Source organism: Phocoena sinus, chromosome 13 (assembly GCF_008692025.1).
Source record: "Phocoena sinus isolate mPhoSin1 chromosome 13, mPhoSin1.pri, whole genome shotgun sequence".
Classification (NCBI taxonomy): Eukaryota; Metazoa; Chordata; class Mammalia; order Artiodactyla; family Phocoenidae; genus Phocoena; species Phocoena sinus.
Window position 1 is genome coordinate 64463758 of NC_045775.1, and position 20290 is coordinate 64484047.

Consider the following 20290-nt stretch of genomic DNA (forward strand, 5'->3'; position numbering starts at 1 on the left):
GTGGGAGGGGCTCTTGACTTTAGCATAAAGAGTTCCTGCCAAAGGAGCTCTCCTCATTGAACTAGCCTTACTGTCACGCTCTCTGGCCAGCTAATCTAACCTTACCATCCTCAGTCCACTGTGTGAGGCCTTGCATCACTGCCTGGCTGTCACTATGGATGTGGACTGGTGCTTCCCCAACCTGACTGCAGACCCTTTGAAGGTGGCCCCTTCTGGTCTGCTAGGCCTCATGCAGACCTGCCCTGGCTGTGCTAACTATAAGTGATCACTAAGTCCCTGGGGGATGAATGACCCTAGCACAGTCCCCATACTGTGTTCACACAACTCACAAATGAGAGTGCTGGCTAGAATCAGGGACTTTGAGGCCTGGGGGAACCATGCCCACTTCTACCTGGGACTTGGTCCAGGTTCTGATTCACATAAAATCACATTTTCCCTCCTGGTATTTATCCGAAGAAATAAAAACACTAATTAGAAAAGACATACGCACCCTTATGTTCATTACAGCATTATTTACAATAGCCAAGTTATGCAAGTGTCCATCGACAGATGAATGGATAAAATATATATATGTATACACATATATATTCCATTATATATGGAATCTTAGCCATAAAAAAAATGAAATCTTGCCGTTTGTGACGTGGATGGACCTAGAGGCTTTTATGCTAAGTGAAATAAGTCAGAGCAAGACAAATACTGTATGATTTTATTTGTAGATGGAACCTAAAAAACAAAACAAAAGGACAGACATAATAAAACAGATGCAGAGTCATAGATACAGAGAACAAACAGGTGGTTTCCGGAGGAGAGGGGGCTGAGGGAAGGAGAGAAACAGGTGAGAGAGACTCAGGTACAACCTTTCAGTTGCCAAATACATGAGTCACGGATATGAAACGTACAGTGTGGGGAATACAGTCAAAAGCTATATAATAACTTTGGTGACAGATGGGAACTAGATTTATTGTGGTCATTATTTTGAAATGTAGAGAAATATTGAATCACTATGTTGTGTAACAGGAACTAACATAGTGTTGTAGGTCAATTATACTTCCAAATCCAACAGACAGACATAGTAAAAGAGATCAAATTTGTGGTTACCAGAGGTGGCGGTGGGGGTAGGGAGAATTGGATGAAAGTGGTCAAAAGTACAAACTCCCAGTTATGAGATAAATAAGTCTGAAGGCTGTGATGTACACATGCTAAATATAATGAACGCAGCTGTGTGTTATACAGGAGAGCTGTGAAGAGAGGAACTCCTGAGTTCTCATCACAAGGAAAACAATTTTTCTTCTATTCCTTTAACTTTGTATGAAATGATGGCTGCTCACTAAACTTACCGTGGTAATCATTTCATGATGTGTGAAAGTCAAAGCATTATGCTCTACACCTTCAACTGACTCAGTGCTGTATGTCAGACACCAGTATTTGACTAGAGGAGAGAGAAGCAAAGACCATGCTAGACACTGGATGTGAAAGTAGCTTGACAATGACGTATGATTATGAGTATAATTGTTTGAGCCAGTAGATAAGCATCAAGTCAGAGTCAGACAACCTTAAAATCTTTCCTCTGACCATAAATCTCCATGCATGGCTCCACTACGGCCAGGGTCTGGAGCTGCTTACCTGCCTCAGAACCACTTGGCAATCTGCACCTCCTCCAGTCAGCTCTTCCACTCTGCTCTCTCTTCAAATGAGAGATGGTATGGGAATTATCAGCTCAGAACTCTCAACTCCCGCTCAGAGCCCCCAAACCTTGCTGCAACTTCCCTGCCCCCTGCTCCCTCGGGCCTGTCACAGGGCACAGGTGTGGGCCTTTCTGGCTGGGCAAGCCCCCAAACTGTGCCCGGGGCCCTGCACCCTCCATCCAGCAGGCCCTCTCTCCCTCTTGCATCTTTAAACCACTCTCTTTCATCTGGCCCCTTTCCATCAGCACTCAATTCACTCATCTTTCTCAAAAGAACGAAAGCTTCCCTTGACCCCATGTTCGCCTGGAGAGACTCCTGCCCTTCACAGACAAGCACATTAGAGGAACTGTCCAAGAGAACCCACCTTGGTCCTCCTGACTCTCTTCTCCACCCTCTGTCCCCTTCCCTCTCCCGAGACCATTGTGTCCCTCCATCCTGTGGATACTCTTCAGTTCTTCCCCTACTTTTTGGCCACTCCCCATCTTGCCCCTGTTTGCTGGACACAGCACTCTTCTCATTCCCCTCCTACTTCTCTGGCTGCCCCTTCTCAGTCTCCATCCATTGTGGGTTCCGCTTCCTTTGCCCATCCCTCAAACGTTAGTGTTCTAGGGGGCTCTGTCCTGGGTGCTCTCCTCATTTCACAGATCTTGGGGGGGCAAACTTATCCTTTTCTTTGGGTTTGATTTCCATCTAGATGCGAATGGCTCACAAATCTATGCTTCTCCGCTGAGCTCCAGGTCTCTATGTCTACATGCTGATCTGCTGGATATCTCCACTTGGAGTTTCCTCAAACATAACATGTGCAAAACTCATCATCAACCTCCCCCAAAGAAAACAAAGCAAAATACCCAACACAACAAAACCTTACTATTCCTCTTGTGTTTCCTAAATTGATACCACAAGTTACCCACTTGCTCAAGCTGGAAACCTGGGCATCTCCTTGACTATCCTTCTCTCCCACATGCCATCTGTCATTAAGTCCTGTTAAGATATGTCTCAAATCCAGTAAAAAGACCAGTGGTTGCCAAAAATTAGGAAGGAAAGAGTGATGAATAGGCAGAGCACAGGCAATTTTTAGGGCAGTGAAACTATTCCATGTGATACTGTAATGGTGGATACATGTCACTATACATTTATCTAAAAATGTATAATGACATGTATTATAGTACATACATATTATAGTACATATAGAAAGTACAATACCAAATATGAACCCTATGGACTTTGGGTGCTAATGATGTCAATGTAGGTTCATCAACAGTGACAAATGTACCACTCTGGTGGAGGATGTTGATAATGGGGGAGGCTGTGCGTGTATAGGGCCAGAGGGCACCTAGGAACTCTGTACATTTTGCTCAGTTTTGCTGTGAATCTAAAACTGCTCTAAATAATAAAGTATATTTAAAAGGAAATACAGATACACTATACATTATATATATATAATTATACACTCAAAAATATGTCTCAAATCCACACCTTCTCTATATTCCCACTGTCAACATCTTGGTTCAGAATCTCATCACCTCTCACCTGGACCAGCCTCCTAACTGGCGCAGTCTTACCTTCTTTTATACATTCTTCACACTGAAGCCTGAGTGATCTCTCTCAAACAGACAATCCTGTCTCTCTCCTGCCTCAAACCCCTCAGTGGTCCTCCAGATCTCTCAGCATCAAGTTCAAACTCCACAACATGGTCTGCATAGGACCTGCATCATTGGCCACTCCCTCTCTAGTCCAGCTACAGGGAACTTCTGCCGCTTCCTCTGTGTCTGTTTCCCCTGTTCCAGGGGCCTCTTCCCCCTTCCGTACCCTCTCTTGGCTAACTTTGACCCATCCTTCAGGTGTCTATGTGAACAACTCTTCTTCCTGCACATCTGCCTTGATCCCTCCTGTCTGGGTTAAGTGCCCCTACACTGTGCTTTCTTAGAACCTCATCATCAAGTATCTAGTTATTTACCTCTGTGCCCCATTAGACTGAGAGCCTGAGCGAGCCGGGATGGCATCTGCCATGTTTTTTGTATCTCTAAGCACCTGGCTCAGGGCTTACAGACAGTAAACATTTGGTAAATAGTAGTTGAATGAATGAGTGAGGTTTGTTGATGTCTATACTAAGAGCTCTCAGCTCCCCGCTCTGCTTTCTACATAGAGAGGGCAGCTGGGGCGCCATAAGGGTGATCCCAGGTGAGTGGTGAGACCAGAGGGCTGGGGCATCTTCTGCTCCAGCCTAAGAGGTAAAATGATGGTAGGAGAACATGCTTCAAGGTAGTAAGCAGGAACAGTTTCAGGGTTGAGACAAAGTTCAGGCTTCTTCTTCCATTATATATAGAGTGAGAAAGCATCCCTGCCTATGTGTGGAGGGGCTTTTGAAAATGTACTGTTCTGGTCTGACCCAACTAAGACAACCTACTTCTCCTGCCCCTCTTTCTGCCCTTTCCTGGTCATGGCAGGAATCTTTTCAGAGCATATGTGTCTTATAAGAACATTCCGGCAAGTTCACGCTTTTGGTCTGCTCTGACTTGAGATCAGAGGCAGCTTGGATTTGGAGTTTGCTTTCAGAATTCACGGAAGGCTCAAAGCTCTATTTTTGAGTAACACCAAAAGCCCCTCCACACTTGGCTGGCTTCCAGCCCAGATCATTCTCCTTCCCTTCATCCCCTGCAGCCAGGCAGATTCAAGCTTGAGAGACAATGGAATTATGGGTAAATTGTTTGCTCACAGTGAGGGGGTCCACCCCGCCCCACCCAACCCAAGCCTCCCTTCAGGCAAGGTCAGTATCAGCAAAAAGCTAGCTGCACTCCCCTCCCGGGAACGCAAAAGAGACAAATTTAATAAAAATCTATCTTATTGACAGCCTGACCTACCAGCATTGATCACATTAGAAATGATGCCCACACACACAATTCCCATCATGCACAAAGGGCCAGGCTCAGTGGAGCTCAAAAAACCAGTTAAATCTGCCCAGTGGCGATTCTTTCCCCAAGGACCCAAAACATCCCCCAAACTAATAACCCCCAGAAAAGCACTGCCGGGGAAAATTCCTTGCGGATTTGAGATTTTCACTCTGTTAATCTCCTAACTCAATAAAGCAAACACTCCCGTAACAAATTAAATACTTTTATTAAAAGGTCCCCTCCCCCAATCTCTTTGATGTGGGTACAAACCTGCAACCCTCTCAGGGCCTGAGTGTCCACATGACGGGTTGTTCCCGCCTCCTATCATTTTCTCCTGTTATTCCAAGAAGGCCCAGAACCCACTAGGATTTGCTGATGCTTGTATTCTGGAAACTTTCGAGACCTCTGCCTTCCCTGAGTAGATGGCACAGCCTGTCAGCTGAGGGAAATTCTTCCCATTTTTTGGTGGGGTGACAGGCCCCAAACAGGCCTGGCCCGGAGCACCTCTACTGATGCAGTTTGCTAGGAGGAGCCCCCAGCACAGCTGTCCAGGCCAAGGAGGACTTGCTCACCGATAACCAAACCCTGTCTCTGACTTCTGCAGAGGCCTACTGCTCAGACCTCCAACAGTGAGCTGCAAACCAGCCGGGGGGAGCTGGAGAGAAGATTAAAGGAGGCTGGGGTGGAGAAAGGAGCTCGAGATAAGGAGGCCTGAGCGGCTCTCCCCCCACTGCTTCCTGCCCCAAAGCTGGCCCTCAAGATGCTCCTTTCTCCATCAACCTGGAATTGGGTTCAGCTGTTTAACTTCTTCCAGCCTCCACTTTCCTCTCGCTATGGGTTTGAGGTCCACTTGGGTTACAGTGGGGCCCTTCCCAGGGCTCCTCAAATGCTGTCCTTGGAAAGCCTGCCTTGTGGGGAAACAACCTGGTTTGCAGATGGTAACCCCAGGCCCCTTTAAATTTTAAAGGAGCCTTCTTCCAGAAACATCATTATCTACAGTTTATCACTTTCATTGCAGGGTCTATAGTGAGCAAGGCTCTATGGATCAACACTCAGAGAGAAACTGGGTATTTCGTCTATGGCAGCAATCATGTCTCTGAGAGCCCTGGGGCCTTCTCAGCAAGGGCTCTGTGGGTGCGTATGATAGGCCCTCATGGAAAGTCTGGTCCTGGCAACTATTACCAGGGATTCTGCATGCACACCTTACCCAGGGTAGGGAGAAGTCACCCTCTCCCTACTGGGCCTTGGAGAAGGCCTTTCTCAACTTTCCTTCTCTCTATATGCCCACCTTGGACAAGAAAGTCATTTGCCCAGGGAGGTACAAGCCCCTCAGAGGCATTAAGCCACAGTAGCACAGACTGGGCCCCAGTCATTTGAAATGTCCTCCCCTCTCTTATCAGCCCTGGATGGATGTCCTGGGCTCTGTGGCTGTCACCGTTTATCTCTCACACCAGTTGAATTCCCTCCAGAATTATGTCCTCCCATGGAAATCAAAACAGAGTCCCTGGAAGTTGAAGGAAGGGGAGAGAAGTGGCTGAGAAATTGGAGAAAACATGACAAAGTTCGTAAGCACTCAAGTTGGAGTCAGATAGCCCTGGGCTAGCTAGCATCCAGACTCAGCTACCTGCAGGCTCTGACCCTTGCATCTATTTGACCCTCTAAACCTCACTATCTTCATCTATAAAACGAGGATGATAATATTTCCTGCCTCCTCAGGATCATCGTGCAGCTTGAATGAGATGAGCCTGCGAGCTGTTTAGCATGTAGTAAGGGCTCATTGAATGGGCTGATAAGAAGAGGCTCCACAGCTTCCAGACAGGGATTGGGCCCAGCCGTGAGGCTAGGAATTCATTCCTTCTGAGGCCTGCAGGAATTTGCTAGTCACTCAATGGGCTTTTTTCTTTTTTACTTTTTCCAGGAGAGATTGGAGGGGGAAGCTTGGGAATGTTAAATCCGCACCTCGTTCTACAGAACAGCTACTGAGGTGAGTGAGGTTGGTAGGTAAGAAAGGGGCCCAGGCTGTGATTGGGGCAGCTGCCAGGTCCTGGGTGTCATGGTGGCCCCCAGGCCAAGCCACCTTGGGCACAGCTTGGCAGTTCATTCAGGCATTCTCAACGGGGGCAATATCAGCCCCAAGGCGGCAAGAATTGGTTCTTAGGAGAGCAAAAAAGTTTAAGATATTACAATGGTTTGTGGCACTCCAAAGCTCAAACCTACCTGACAACATTTAATTTCTTAGCATTTCATTCCTCTCATTAGAAATAAATTTAATTCTATTTTAACAAAGTTAATTTAAATTTAAAATTTTGGTGGGGGGGACATTAATCCAAAAAAAGGTTGAGAAACATTGGTATGCTCTGCTTGCAGACTCTCAACTTCTGTCCCAGGGTCCCTCCTCCTCTCACCAGCCCCTCCTGCTGCCCCTACTGTATTTTGCCTTCTCCTTGAGCCCTTGGCAGCATTTGAGGCCGCTGATCAGTCCAGCTCTATTTAGAGGCTGCTCTGCCCCGGGCACTGGGTATGGCCAGCGCTACTCCTTACCCTGATTCTCCCTTGGCTCCAGTGACTTCACCGTGTGGTTCTCCTCCAGCCTTTTGGCTCTTCTCTTCCTTCTACTGCCCCTACATACACAGCTCTCTCTGCTCCCCACATGTGCCTCCAGGGCTACGCTCTGCTTGTCCTGCCCCAGACTCTGCCAAATCCCTTTGCTTCAGTGCTCACTGGAGCTCCCCAAGTAGGTTTTTCCTGGCATGCATTCTTCTTCCTCCAGGAAGCACTCCTGTCTGCCCCAGCCTGCTTGGTGCTTTCCCTTCTACAACATTTAGTTTGAACCACTTGACATGAAAGGATATATGCCCTTGTGTTATTCTCTCATGGTTTCATGGGTATCTGTTCTACTTTCCCACCAGGATTTTCATTTCTCTGAGGATGAGACAAAGCCATAAGTTTCTGTTTGCTCCTTAGCATCCAACCCAGTTCTGGACACCAAGGAAGGCAAGTAGGTGGGTCTTTGGGGCCAGGAAGCGCCCTAGTAGAACTCAAGGTATGAGATGTCACTGGTCAGCTCCGCCTGGGCCCGGGCAGACTGCAGTGGAAAGGCCCCTCTACCTGTCTCCGGGGTTCTGCCTCACCTGGCCGACTCCTTCCACTCCATCTGGTCTCCGTCGTGCTGCAGAGTGTCCATTTCTGTGAAGAGGGTGGGGTTGGGAGCCTCATCTTCCTCCCCCAGGATGTCCTGGAGCTGCTCAGCAGCTGGAGACCCTGCAAAAGGAGGGCAGCAGGTGTGCTGAGTGCCCCACGGGAGGTAGAGGCCAGCTGAAATGCAGCAGGAGACAAGTGCAAGGGCAAAGTATTCCCCTACCCAGGGCTTCCCTGGTGGCGCAGTGGTTGAGAGTCCGCCTGCCGATGCAGGGGACACGGGTTCGTGCCCCGGTCCGGGAAGATCCCACATGCCGCGGAGCGGCTGGGCCCATGAGCCATGGCCGCTGAGCCTGCGCGTCCGGAGCCTGCGCTCCGCAACGGGAGAGGCCACAACAGTAAGAGGCCCGCATACCACAAAAAAAAAAAAAGTATTTCCTAATTCAGTAAAACGAAGTCCACCCTCTGGGCAAAGCTAGACTCAAGTTTCTGTGGATTGGATGTAGGTGGGATATTCTTCGAGAGCAGCAGCAAGGACAGGGGAGAAAAACTCTGTCCCAACTTGAGCATAACATGCCCAGAGGGACCCCTTTTCCACTGGACTCCACACACTCAACTCCCAGCATTGGCCTTGAAGGGGCGATCAGACATGTGAAAGGATGTGCCTGTACCAGTGTGGCACGTGGGCCCACTTTCTTCATGTGCAACCTAACAGTCTATCCCTGAGCTCCCAGTCTGCTTTCCAACTGCCCAGGGGATGTCGCCTTCTGGGTGTCTCTCAGGCACCTCAAGTCAGCATTCTGACGCGGAACACATACTCTTCCCCAAACATGCTTCTCCTGCCTTCCCTCCTTGCCTCCCTCCCTCCCCGCCTCCCTTTCTTCCTCCCTCCCTCCTCCCTCCCTCCCTCTCTTCCTTCTTTCTCTCACTCAATATTTAATGAATGCCTACTATGTGCCAGGCATTGGTCTAGGTGTAGGGAAACAAAGCTGTGAAGGAGGTCCATATATTCTTGATCTCTTGAGCCTCTCCAGTGGCAGATACAGACAATAAACAAGTAAACAAATCCATAAAATTCAGTTCAGTGATAAGTAGTAATAAGTGTTCTGAAAAAGAAAAAAAAAAGACCACGGAGCTATATTAGATAGCATAGTCAAGAAAGGCCTCTCTGAGGAGGGCGTATTTGAATTGGAACTTGAAAAATGAGAATGAACCACTTCTGCATATCTGGAAGAAGAGTGCTGCAGGCGTGCCAAAGACCTGAGGTGGGGTGTGCTGGTTAGTGTGTCTAGGGCATGGTGGGCCGGAGAGAGAGAGGTATCACACAACATTGCATGCCTTGGTTAGAGGCATAACTGTCCACCCAACCGCACAGGCTAGACACGCTGGCATCATTCTCACCTCACCTCTTTCTCTCACCTCCACTCCCACATTAAAAGTTTTCGAGAATACTCTCCTTCCTCACCAATCCCATTGCCCCTGCCCTGGTTCAATCTCTCACTGACTGTCTTTAGGCTTCATCAAGTCTTCCTCTTCCTCCAAGCCTCCCTAACCCCTCAGTTTATCATCCCTTTGGCTTTCACTTATTTCTCCATGGACTCCCAATGGTCAATAATTTCAACTACCCTTCTCATCACAGTCTCCAGTCTCTTACTCCTTGACTTCCCAATAAAACCAGGCAGCTGATGCCCAAACAAGAATTCACTGGCCCAATCTCCACCTCTTCAAATGTGTCCTGGGGTGCAGGGAGAGGCAGTGTGGTATGGTGGTACGGTGGATGCAAGGCACACGCTAGGCTTTCAATCCATCTAGATGTGGGTATGAATCTCAGAGTTGCTACTTACTCATGAGTGAATTCAGTCTGAGTGAACAGGGTTATTGTCCCAATAAATCAGGTAAGGAGAATAACACGTGACACAGGGCCTGGAATATAACAGGTGCCAATCCCCCTTGCCACCAAGCTTAGCACTCAGGCTCATGAGTCTCTCTGGTGAAAACCACCCAGCTGTACAAATGGGGGGCTTCCACTGTTAACAGGTCTCAGAAGTACAGCCACTTCCACTCATCCTTGCATGCCCTTTCCCATGTTCCTCGATGCCACCGCTAACTTTTGCTCCTCTCTGCAAGCCTCTTGATCTATCTCTTATCCCACATCACCAAGAAAATAAGACCTCCAGGCATGAAATCCATCAACTTCCTCCTTTCCAGTGCTTCTGTGTCCTTACCACTGCTGGAGTCTATCTCTGAACAAGAGTTCTTCCTCTAGCCTATCTCTGGCCCCATCTATTCCCTTCTACTGGATCCTTATTTCGTCAACCAGTCTTTCCTTACCTGGGTCTTCAACTTCTCTCCCTCCACCCTCTTTCTCTCAACCCATAAACAGCTCTTCCTACCATGAAACACCTTCCCCTGACCCTGCCTGCCTTCTAAGCTCTGCTGCTCTCTTTTTCCCCTTCTCTCTCCTCAACTTATTGAAGGGGAGGTCTACACTCACTGTCTCTACTTCCTCCTTACCTAATCATTTCCCAACCTGCTGCAACTGATTCATCCCCACCACACTAAGGACATTGACTAAGGCAGAGATTTTAAACTGGAAGCTCAAAGATGTGTTTAATTCGGCCCTCACAGAGTATAAAAGTTTTTGAAATTGTTGCTAATATAAAGAATTATGAGATTGCATATAAAAATCTAGATTTCTGACTTTTCTTGAAAATTCAGATACTCTGATGACAGTGCCCATATTCCTACCTGACAACAATTAATTAGAGCTGAGTGATGGATGAGAATATGCATTTCAGTTTTCCACAGTCCCCACTACTCCCTATTATCACCCTGCTAATCTCATTTATGCTAAGCACCCAAGTGTACAACCCTGCTCTCAGATCTCTCTTGTTTTATTCTCAAATCAATAAGTCAATAAAATCAATCAAACCTACAACACTGTGAAGCTATGGTCTGGCTTGTGTCTCTGGGACATGAGTGGTGCTGGCTGCTCCCTCTGAACTGAAATGCTCTTGGTTCTTATAAGATAGCACTTTCTTGATATTTTTTCCTATCTCTTTGAGGACTCCTCCTCCGTGTCCTTCCCTGGCCCTTCTTGCACGTCTCACTTAAATCTTGATCTTCCCCAGGATTCCTCCTTGGCCTTCTTGTCTCCTCTCTTTCTACACCCCGACTGGACCACCTCATGTTCTTTTTGGTGTCACCCTATAGCCGAGGTCACCCGCGTCTCTAGGTCCTGACTTACTGAGCATTTCCGACTGCCAGCTGGACTGCTCCATCTGGGAGTTCTCCAGCCTTCTCGAGTCAATCTCAACATATTCAAAGCAGCCCTGCCTCCCGTCTTCCCACACCCCAACCTTGCCCTCCTCTGTTTTGATTAATAGTGCTCCTGGCTACCCAGCCATCCAGAGGAGAAGTCTTGGGCTCACTCCTGAAGCCTCCTTCTCTCTCATCATCCATGTCCAAATCAGACACTAACGTCTTCCACTCACTTCCTGACTATTTTTTAGCTCTCTCCCTTTTTCCCACCATTGCCACCACCTTTGCTCAGGTTCTCATTATCTCCTATTCCTATCGTCGCAAGAGCTACCTACTGCTCCCACTGCCTCTGCTTGCCCCATCCATCCCATTCCCTGTGTAGCACCAGAGTTTGCTTTAAGACATTTTAAACATGTTCACATGGCAGACTCCTGGGAGTCATGGTGCTCTTCGAGCAACACCATAAAATATTGTGCATATGAGTTAGAAATAATTTTACTAGCAGAAGATACTACCAATTTATCTGTATATAGCTCAATGGACTGCATTTATTTAAATGGATTTTTATTTCCGAATTTTTCTACTACTTTAAACTTAATCCTTTTTATTGATTATTGACACTTGCTAGCAGACGTCAAAGGTTTAAGGAAATTTTATAGAAGAAAATTTAACAATTGAACAAATAACCTTATTTTGTCCTTAAATTGGGAGAAGACTATGACTGCTTGATTCTGAGGGGGCACACCAATTCTCCATGAGATCAGAGTTCAGGAACTACTCTTTTAAAATGTAGATTTGGTCACGTTACTCTCCAGGTGAAAAACATTCAATAGCTCTCTATTACCTAAAGCCTAGGGTCTATGACATGGCTCAAAACATCCCTCATGATCTGGCCCTAACCTGCCCTGGTAGGTTCTGTCATGTTCCTCCTCCAGACACCCCAGACTCCAGCCACCCTGGACCCCGGATACTCTGGACCAAAGTTACCCTGGACCCCAGCCACCCTGGACACCAGCTATCCTTAAGCCCAGACACTGTGGACCCCAGCCACTCCTGACCCCACATGCCCTGGACCCCAGCCACATCAGACCACACACAGTTCTCTGAAGAGGAGAGCACATCATTCCTTGGACCTTTTGTGCCTACCATTCCCTAAATCTGCAATCCCTTTCCACCTTCAAGGCCAAATAAGAAGGCAAATAAATGGAACAGTCATGAAATGATGAGACCCGACAGGGAGGGCGATGCCTGAACCAGCCCTGTCTGGGGCATTACCTGCTCCCTGGAGTAGCTGAGCGCTGGGGTCTCCGGCTGTGGACACTGCCTCTGGCCCCAGCCTGTTTCTGCTGCTGCCACCCTGGCTGCTGCCTTCACACGTCCTCTTCCCCACCAGCAGAGCACAACAAACTCACTTTTGTTTCCAGTTAAGCACCAGGGGAGGTGTGGGGAGAGGAGAAGAGGGAGAGGGGGAGGGGGTCGGGGGGAGAGAAAAGGAATGTATGAAAGACTGGGGAAGTGGAGAGAGGGTTGTATGTGAGAAGATGTAGTAAGCATGAGAGGAAAAAATATTGAGAGTGAATTAAAGATATTGTGAGTATAAGAGAATTGTGTGTGTGTGTGAGAGAGAGAAAGGCAGAGGGGAGAGTGAGAGAGAGCTCTCGGGTTCTCAGGTGCAGTGGAGAGAGAAGGGCTCTGTGGCGGGGGCAGAACCTCCCGCAGGCAGCCGGGTCTCCACGGCAGCAGGGGGTGGCAGCTGCAGGCTCTGAGAGGACTGGCAGGACTGCCCCTTTCCCCCTCCCCCATGGGCCCTTCCTGCCAAGCCTGGGGGCCCAAGGGGAGCCCAGCCACCTCTCCACAGGCCCCTTTATGGAGGCAAAGGTAGGATTTTCCTTGAGACTCCCCAGGGCCTCCTAAAGTGCCTTGGCTGCAGGTGTCCTGGCCCTTGGATTCTCTCAGCTGCACAGCCCCAGGGTGGAGGTGGAGTTGTAGGGGGAGAGGGGCTGGGGGGCCTCATGTTCCACAGCAACCACCCTTGGTCAGTAATATTCCATGCAGCTGGTTTCTCTCCTTCTCCAACCTTAAACCCAAACTCCTGGTCCTTTCCCTCTTAGTCTGCTTCTAAGACAAAATGCCAGCTATCACTCAGTGGGTATTTTCTGAGAGCCCATGGACAGTGGGAACTGGTCACTTCAGGGTGCGTGGTGAACCCTCCTGGGGAATTATTTCGCTCTGCTAAGAAACTCCTAATCTCCTGGGTTTGGTTCAACAAGTGCTTACTGAATACTTACAATGTGCCAAGGTTGATTAGAGGTCATGAGTGGCTGCCGCTCCAAGGAGCTCTGAACCCTGAATTCACTAAGTCTCAGAGCTGGGAGAGAGCTTAGCGATGGATGAGAGGATGAGAAATCTGAGACCTAGTTTACAGCACAGAAGGCCCCACCAGGCCCCAGGTTAGGAGAGCAGTCTGCTGATGCCCTCACCCTGCACTGCCCTGCGCTCCCTTACCATGTCTTCATGCCTGAGGCTCAAGGATCAAGTGTGCCCACTTTAAAGCTGAGAACATAGCAGCAGAGGGTCAGGGCTGTGTTTTTAGGTGTGGGGCCCCAGGCAAATGCCACCACCAAGGACTTCCTGCTTTGGTGGGCTCCTTAGCAGGGCAGGGCAGTGAGTAGATGGGCCCCTCTAAAGGTCCCAGGCTCTACAGTTCGTACCGCACTGTGGCTGAAGTCAGCCCATTTCTTCCTGAGCGCCACGGGGCAGACCCTGCATGCTACACCGAGTCAGGGGCTGTGGGTGACCTCAGAATCCCAGAGGAACACCCAGAGAAAGATCACCAAGGACGCCAGAGGATTCTCTTTACTCTTGTGGTGCTTTAAGAGCCCAGACCTAGGTTCAACTCCCGACTCTGGTAACTACTAGCAGTGGGATTTTGGCAAGGCATTAAGCAATCTTAGCCTTAGTTTCTCCATCTATAAAGTGGGAATAATCACACCTGCTTTACTGGATTGTGGTGGCCATTAAATGAGATGATGTATGTGACGTGGTTGGCACAGTGCTTGGCATATGCCAGTTACCCAGTAAATATCGCTATGATTGATGTTGCCAACAGGTCTGACACTTTCCTCCCTAATAACGGCTCTTTTAAACATTCCAAGGGCTCAATCCTTTTCAGCTTCTAAATACCTGTTCTACCCCTCCCACTCCACCCTGAGGCCACTCCCTTCCCTCAGGCCCACAGAAGCCTAGCTCTGTGAGCTGGGTTCCTGCATCAGGGTACCAGTGCATCTCTAATGCACTGCTGGGCCCTTCACGCAAGTTAATCTGCAAATGAGAAAGGCCACAGATAATAGCCCCTTGATAGCTCACAGCAAGAATCACATAGTGATGGCCCAACTGGAGGTATGGACTCAACCAGCAGTTTGTGGGAGAAACCCAACCTCTGCAGGAGCAAGCTTCAGGAAACACACGAGAAGAAGCAAACAGAATCGTGCTTTTACTGGGGGCAGGGAGGGGGGCACCTGTCTAGTCATTAGTTGAGCAAAGCGCAAAATCACCGTGTGGACTGCAACCTGCAAGTCTTCAACTCCTAGAAGAGCCAGGAGGCATTTAGCACCACCAGGAAGTCAGCGTGAGGACTTGGACCCAGGGTCCTCAGCTCTGAGTCTTTTCAGAGGTGCTCTCTCTCAGCTCACAGCATGGACACTCTAAATATTTGCTAGGTGAATTTCACTGCTTAACACTCATGAGTATAGCAGCTGGGACTAGCCTTAGCAGCAAAAAGGAAATGGAGCTGGGTAGGGGACCAAGCTCAAGGCCCCCGAGTACTGCGGAGTGGGAGAGACAGAAACTGAGGGCTCCAAAGTCATGCTTGCAGTCATTTGAGGTGGTCTTCAAGAGGGGAATGGAAGACTCCAAGTCATAGTTTCACTGTCAGTAAGGTTTTTTTTCTAGACAGCAGTCCATAAACTCAACATATGATCTCTCGGGAGGAAGAGGAGTGAATCTGCAGACTTGCAGTGTTTATGGGAATCCATCCTGTCATCAGTAGCTTTGGGGTTGTCTGCCAGCCCATACAGTCCCCCACCCAAAGGATGACTCTCGGATAGACTTGTTTGTGGAATGCTTGACCTGTGCCCCTTCGCCATGGTTAATTGGACCAGGAGCAGTTAATCAGACACCTGACTCAAGCCTGGAAATTCCGAATTCGGTTTCTGAGATAGCTGGGCGTTTCCTGACGGTTTCCGAGAGAAGGCGCATGTAAAATGGAAGCTGAGGGCACAGAGAGGCAGAAAAGGCTACACAGAGAGAGGAATAAAGCAGACTTACAGCAGAAGCAGGGGGAAGGCCATGAGTCCCAGAGAGGGTGCTCGACCTCCTGCTGAGCCTGGTTGCTTGTTCTTTGGGGACTGTGAGAAACTCCTTTGCTCTTACAGTATAAACTTTCTCTCTCTCCCCCCACCCCCTCACTCCCTCCTAAACTGAGAAGCAGGAGATGTGACAGAACTGGCGAGGGGGAGTGGGGGTGAGGTGGGAATTGCCAATATGGTAGGAAGCTGAAACTGCAGAGAAAAGTGGCCAATAGGAAATTTCCTGTGACCAGGGGATTTTAAAGAAAGGGGATATCTAGTATCTCACTTTAAAAATTGTGTATCTCTGCAAGGTAAAACTGCTCCATGGTTCTGAACTTCAAGAAAGCCTGCTGCTCACTTGTAGGTGGTATGTGACCAATCTGGGGGAGACCAAAGGAGGACTGAATCCCATGCCTGAGCTGGTGCTGGAGGTGAGGGCGGAGAACAGGTACAGGAGGTGAGACACAGCGAGACTGTGAGCCCGGCAGGCAGGACTTGGAGCTACAGTGATACTGGGACTGGAAGTCGCTGGAAATTCACAGAAATTTAGGCAGAGGTAAGGACGCTAACTCTCAAGGAATAAGGTAAATCCAGGTAACATATATGGGTTATAATAACTTTGTATTTATTAGAACTTTCATTGGTTCACTTGCAAACTGAGCTTTCAACCCTAATTTCCCCTTAGGTCTTAAGGTCACTAACTCAGGATTCCCTTCCAATAGGGGTTTTTGTTTGTGATTTGTTTGTTTGAATGCTATGTTGATAATTCCAGGAAATCCGGGTTTTAAGATGTCAAGGGCAAGAAGAGAGACAGGAGCAAATACAGGCTTCCTTCAGGAATTTTGAATTTGCCTTCCTGTCTGCCCAACCTCCCCCCACTACACACATACCGGGGAGGGGCATGCCTAAAAGGCCTAGGATGGTACTCTTTCCTCCTTTCCTCCCTCCTGTTCCCCTTTGTCTCTGCTCCTCTCTTTACCACTCCTTCCCAGAAACAAGTTGGTAAAGTAGACAGAGGAAACCACCTCATTTTAAAGCTTCGAACTCTAAAAGAAATCCAATTGTCTTTGCTCCTATGTTGCAAACACAGCCTGTCTCAGGAGCTCCTTAGTGGAGCAGATGATTTAGAGGTAAATTTGTCTTCTGTCCCAACGCTTGCTCCTTCCTCATCAGAAATGGGAAAGAGGGACTTCCCTGGTGGCACAGTGGTTAAGAATCCACCTGCCAATGCAGGGGACACGGGTTTGAGCCCTGGTCCGGGAAGATCCCACATGCCGCGGAGCAACTAAGCCCGTGCGCCACAACTACTGAAGCCCGCGTGCCTGGAGCCTGTGCTCCGCAACAAGAGAAGCCACTGCAATGAGAAGTCCGCACACTGCAACGAACAGTAGCTCCCGCTCGCTGCAACTAGAGAAAGACAGTGTGCAGCAGCAAAACCCCAACGCAGCCATAAACAAACAAACAAACAAATAAAAAGAAATGGGAAAGAAAGACCTCATGAAATCTAAAGCCTTTGGAACCATATGAGGCTCAAACACCTGGCCAAAAAATAGCCTTCCTCTCCCTTACTGCTCATCCTGGGGTGGTTTTGATCTTTTAGTGACCCTAGAAGTAGAAGAAGACCTTAATACTTTTTCACACCCCTCCCACCAGAAGGATCTCATAAGCTTCTCAGTACCAGTGACAGCAGCCAAACCAGATGTCCACTCGTAAAGGAGTGCTTTTATTATTTATTTATTTATTTATTATTTTTGGTTGTGTTGGGTCTTCGTTGCTGCACACAGGTTTTCTCTAGTTGCGGCGAGCGGGGGCTACTCTTCATTGCGGTACGCAGGCTTCTCATCGTGGTGGCTTCTCTTGTTGCAGAGCACAGGCTCTAGGTGCGCAGGCTTAAGTAGATGTGGTGCGTGGGCTCAGTAGCTGTGGCTCGTGGGCTCTAGAGCGCAGGCTCAGTAGTTGTGGCGCACGGGCTTAGTTGCTCTGCGGCATGTGGGATCTTCCCGGACCAGGGCTCAAACCTGTGTCCCCTGCATTGGCAGGCAGAGTCTTAACCACTGCGCCACCAGGGAAGCCCAAGGAGTGCTTTTAAATTGGGTTAACATAGATCAGTTGAACTAACATACGTCAAGTGCCTGTCATGCACTGTGCACCATGCGAAATACTTCATGTCTGTTTATATTTCATCTAGGAGCTCACAACTTAGTGTGACCCACATCCCAGTTTGCTTCGGACTGACCGCTTTTAGCACTGACAGTCCCATGTCCCATGTCCTGGGAAAGCCCTCCATCCCAGTTAAACTGAAACAGTTGGTCACCCTACAACAATCTTTCACTCTGCAGATGAAGGCGCTGAGACCCTAGTGCCTACACACCAGGTTGGGCTTGGCCGGTCTTGCTCCTCTTAGATCTGGGCTCCGGTTCTTAGCACCAGCCAAGAGATGCCAAAGGGCAGCCATATTTCTACAGCCACTTTTTACCCTCTTGCTTGTAATAGCTCTCAAGAGGTTCTCAGAGCCAGAAAATGCATTCTTTCCAGGGAAGGAAGCATGGCCCTTGCTGATTCTCACCACAGCTTGATGGTTCTATTCCCTACCTATGCTCTGCTGGAGTCAAAATTGATTGGCTCCAAGTACTGACTTCCTAAATTATATTCATATTGGAGGAAGGGGTGGTCATCCAACAGCTATGGCATATCATATTATGGTGTAACTACTACCTACCTATCCCCGTCATCATAAGGCAATTCGGCTGCTTAAAAGGATACAATTCTCAGCCCGTATCCAACATGGTGACCGACCAGTGATAACTTACAAAGGATAGTAGTGTAGTGGAAGGGGCACACAGAGGTTTCAGAGTCTACAGACTTGTTTTCAAATTCTAGTTTCACTGATTACCGCTGTATCACACTACATCTCTTCAAACCTTGATTTCCCAATCTGAAGATGGGGATAATAATATCTCCTTCTTATTAACAGCATACATTTAGTTAACAAAATTACAATGAAATACCATTTCATGGTACAAATTCTTGTCATTGTCTTGTGAGGCAGAAACTAAAGGAGTCACCTGTCAATCCTTCATCTGCACAGCCTGCTTTACTCTCAGGCCTAGCTATGTCTAGCCACCTGCCTGGCCAGCACCCACGCCCTCCATTCTGCATGATTCCCCTCTTCTATAGAGGTAGGTCCCACTTGGACTTTGTGGCCAGCTAGACCACCTGCCTGGGCTGTCTGAATGGATTCATAGAATAGACAGGACACTCAGAGAGGGAAAACACATGTGGTCAGTTGTCCTACAGCAAAGAAAAGTGGCAGATTCAGGCAATTATCTAGATAATGCAGTAAAATTACTTGGGCACTGTTTTGTTTTCCCTTCCTCGGGTCATTGTTACTGACCCTGGGATGTGGTGGAGCAGGGTTTATATTTGCATCATGCACACAATGCCCTGTTTGGTTTGAAAGAAGTGAAGGACTGAGGGGTGAACCTCTAAGAGAATGAACTGAATGTGCAAACGTACCGAAGTATTCTCCATTCCCTCCCCTTTGGTTTCCAGCTAAAACCAGTGTCCCATTAACCAAAAACCACCAAAACAACATAAAATCCACCGTTCGTGACCACTTCTGTGATGTACCATGTTGCATCAGCAAATACCATTTATTAGACCTCCTCCAAACCCTTCGATAAGAGAGCACCAGCTCTAACCCACTTTCCTCTTCCCTGACTCAGGAAGGATCCAGCAGACTCAACTTTGAAAGGGTGACTTCACCTCTGAATGTGGTGGAGTGACAGGAGAATGCCCCAGAGAGTGAGTGGAAGCATCTAGATCCAACATGGGGAGCAGGCCTTCCCACCAGGCTGGCCCTCCTTTGGGTCTCTGGTATGTCTACCCCTGAACATGTATGTGTGCATAAGCCTGTGTGTGCATGTTTGTGTGTATGTGCGCACATGCATATTTTAATCAAAGCTTATCTCTTAAACTAGACACCTCCAAAGGACTCCCCATTAACCCTTCTCCCACATAGGCACATTTACTTTGGAAAAGTCACAGGCCTTGGTAGACTTGGTGCCAATGACAGCAGCTGTTCAGGGCAGTGCAGGGTTGGGGGTGACTCAGATGGCCTTCGCAAGGCCATCTGGAATGTTAAGAGGTTGTTACTGCCTCTGACATTCTTTTGAAGGTTTAGATGGTAAAATAACTCATTTTGCCTTGCTCAAGACAGTGGAACTATATAGCAGAAACCAGTTAGGTACCATTTATTACGCAGATTTGGGGTATGCTGCAGGTGAAATCATGTCCCTAGAAACAGCGAAGGCTCAAAAGGATAAAATGTCACAGTTGTGCTCTAATCTTTTCACCCCTCTTAAGATTGATACTTTTCTTTCCACAGGAAAGAACAAAAGACTGATTTTTAACCAGCCCAGAACTGATTTCCTCAACAGCAGAGGAAGGCCTCAGGGGCTCTGCTGACCTGGGAGAAAGCCTCCAGGACTCTGCAAGCTGAGGAGCAGGGTGCCCAGACAATTCCAGACCATTCCTTCAAGCTCAGGTGAAGAGCCAGGGTGGAGGGGATGCAATAAGGAATTCGGTTTACTGAGCACAACACCTCACGCCAGACACTCATGTTTGTTATTGGCTCTTCGGGCAACGGCTGTGTGGCCCCTAGGAATTTGGAAACAGGAAATAATTCTGAGAATTAAACTGTGAAATCAAGGCAGAATGGATCAGAGCAGAGGTCTCAAAGTCACCAGAGAGGGACAGGGGCTCAGCCTGACTAAAGGTGTCCCTGAGCAGAGAGGCTGGTCTGCCATGGCAGCAGAGCAGAGGGAACTGAGAGGCCTGAGCAACATGGGGCGTTCCTCACATTCTCCAGAGAATCCCCCTGCCCTGCCCTGCCCTGCCCTGCCCTGCCCCATCTGGACCACCCAGCAGATGGCTCCCCAGAATGGTCCCCTCAAGAACTCAC

General features: G+C 48.5%; 1 protein-coding gene across 1 annotated transcript in view; it reads right to left on the reverse strand.

The window, feature by feature from the left end:
* Window positions 1–20290, reverse strand: part of SLC4A5 (solute carrier family 4 member 5) — a 122973-nt gene that overhangs the window by 67340 nt on the left and 35343 nt on the right. The window contains exon 4 of the mRNA XM_032652627.1: window positions 7711–7840. Within this exon, the coding sequence (XP_032508518.1) occupies window positions 7711–7840 (130 nt within the window). The remainder of the gene's footprint in view (window positions 1–7710; window positions 7841–20290) is intronic.